The 2648-nt window shown below is 50.6% G+C and overlaps 1 protein-coding gene across 1 annotated transcript; it reads left to right on the forward strand.

The window, feature by feature from the left end:
• Nucleotides 1-321: 321 nt before the first annotated feature.
• On the forward strand, nt 322-2648 carry LOC122004010 (L-ascorbate oxidase-like). The gene is made up of 5 exons (XM_042558962.1): nt 322-651; nt 813-905; nt 1093-1305; nt 1387-1563; nt 1646-2648. Exons 1-5 carry the CDS (start codon nt 322-324, stop codon nt 2600-2602), a joined length of 1770 nt encoding a protein of 589 aa, XP_042414896.1. The 3' UTR covers nt 2603-2648.

The following is a 2648-nucleotide window of genomic DNA, read 5'->3' on the forward strand; positions in this document are numbered from 1 at the left end:
AATAGGTCACCAACGCCACTGTCGCCGTTGTCGACTTACCGCCCACCGCCATCACCGATAGGATATTTTAATATTTTATAATAATATAAATTATATTCTTTATAAAAAATAGTATACATCAAGTAAATGAATATAATCAAAGATTAAATACAAGTATTTTAACAAATATAGTAACAAAGTATTAATTATATTATATTACAAAATTTATTACCTAACTAAACATACCTTAATTGTTTCCTAATGACCTTTTTTTAGCTTACTGAAATACGTGTATATAACATAGAAAGCCTCTCAATCTCATGGACATCAGATAGACTTAAGATGAGACGTGGAAGTGAAAGCACCATGCTGTTGTCTTCTTCGTTGCGAGGAGCGCAACAAGTGGTGCTGCTGTTTGCTGCGATGAGCTTGTTGGGCCGTTGTGGCTCCAATGGCGGATTGTTAATGGCGAACGCGAAGATCACCGAGTACAGATGGGACGTGTCGCACCAGTTCAAGTCGCCGGATTGCTTCAGGAAGCTGGCCATCACCATCAACGGCGAAACGCCCGGCCCGACCATCGACGCGCAGCAGGGCGACACCGTCGTCGTCGTCGTCAACAACAGCCTTCTGACGGAGAACGCGGCCATCCATTGGCACGGCATCCGTCAGGTAAACTAGAAATCGATTTATTTCCTCGTTAGATCAGTAAAGCATCGATTTATATATGCAGAGATGAATCAGTGTGATCTTATGAATGTTCAGTTCCCTGTAGCACTGATCCATTGCAGTAGCTTGATAGAGTTGTTTATGGATGTTGCTTGCGTGCGTAGATCGGCACGCCTTGGTCCGACGGCACCGAAGGCGTGACGCAATGCCCCATCATGCCTGGCGACAGCTTCGTCTACAGATTCGTCGTCGATCGTGTAAGTAAGAGAGATAAAATAAAATTAATTTGATGATTTGATCCGGATTAAATCATCAAATTAAATTAATATTTAAATTATTCTAATAATTCTCTTTTAGTAAGCTCAGCTCCCAGGAATTAAAATTTAATTTAAATAGTTGTTTCAAAGGAATAACAACAGAATGTTTGTTGTGCTGCTAACTCAGCCGGGGACTTACCTCTACCACGCACACTACGGCATGCAAATGTCTGCCGGCCTGTACGGCGTCATCCGCGTCACCGTGCCGGACGGCACAGTCGAACCCTTCGCCTACGACTTCGACCATAGCCTCTTGCTCAATGACTGGTGGCACCAGAGCACCTACGAGCAGGCGGCCGGCCTCTCCGCTGTTCCCTTCGTGTGGATCGAGGAGCCTCAGGTATATCAGATTGTAGTACCTTTGCAAGCTTCAATTCGTAGGATTATGGTGTGATCAAACTTGGTGTTCGTGAACTTCCAGTCTCTGTTGATTAACGGAAGAGGCCAATTCAACTGCGCCCTCGCTGGAGCCACCGATGTCTGCCACACCAACGCCCCAGAGTGCTCCCCTTACGTCCTCTCCGTCGTCCCCGGCAAGACTTACCGCCTCCGCATCGCCAGCCTCACCGCCCTCTCGGCCCTCAACTTTGAAGTCGAAGTATGAGCTCTCACATGCATTTTCTCAAACACTTATCCTACCTACTTCTGTTAGTAACTTCTTGCGCGCAACTATGCCGCAGGGCCACAACATGACCGTGGTGGAGGCCGACGGCCACTACGTCAAACCCTTCGTCGTCAAGAACCTTAACATCTACTCAGGCGAGACCTACTCGGTCCTCATCACCGCCGACCAAGACCCCTCCCGCAACTACTGGCTCGCGGCCAACGTCATCGCCCGCCAGCCCCGCACGCCGGCCGGCACCGGTATCCTCAATTACCTCCACGGCTCCCCCGACAAGAAGCCTCCCACCGCGACTCCCGCCGGCCCTATGTGGAACGACACCGAGTACAGGTTAGCGCAGAGCACGGCCCTGCGCGCGCACCCTGACCACATCCTCCCACCTCCGGCGACCGCCGACCGCATGATACTGCTCCTCAACACCCAGAACCTCATCGACGGCCACACCCGGTGGGCGCTCAACAACGTCTCCTTCAACTTCCCCCACACCCCCTACCTCATCGCCATGAAGCAAAACCTCAGCGACGTGTTCGACGAAAGGCCCGCCCCCGAGACCTACGACTACAAGCACTACGACATCTACAGCCCTTCCAGCAACCCCAACGCCACCGTCGGAACGTCCATCTACCGGTTCGAGTTCAATTCGACGGTGGATGTGGTCCTCCAGAGCGCCAACATATTGAAGCCCAACAAGAGCGAGACCCACCCGTGGCACATGCACGGGCACGACTTCTGGGTGCTCGCCCATGGCATGGGACGGTTCGACCCGGACGTTGACACGGCCCGGTTCAATTTGGTTGACCCGATCCTGAAGAACACAGTCGATCTCCAGCCATTCGGATGGACCGCGATCCGGTTCAAGGCGGATAACCCGGGTGTTTGGGCATTTCATTGCCACGTCGAGTCTCATTTTTACATGGGCATGGGAGTGGTGTTCGAGGAGGGGATTGATCGGGTGGGGGAGCTACCTGAATCGATTATGGGTTGTGGAAAATCTAAATTGCCAAAAAGATCTTGATTCAATTGGGGTTTATTGAGAAGAATAAGTTCAATCTTAATAGATA

Source organism: Zingiber officinale, chromosome 7B (assembly GCF_018446385.1).
Source record: "Zingiber officinale cultivar Zhangliang chromosome 7B, Zo_v1.1, whole genome shotgun sequence".
Lineage (NCBI taxonomy): Eukaryota > Viridiplantae > Streptophyta > Magnoliopsida > Zingiberales > Zingiberaceae > Zingiber > Zingiber officinale.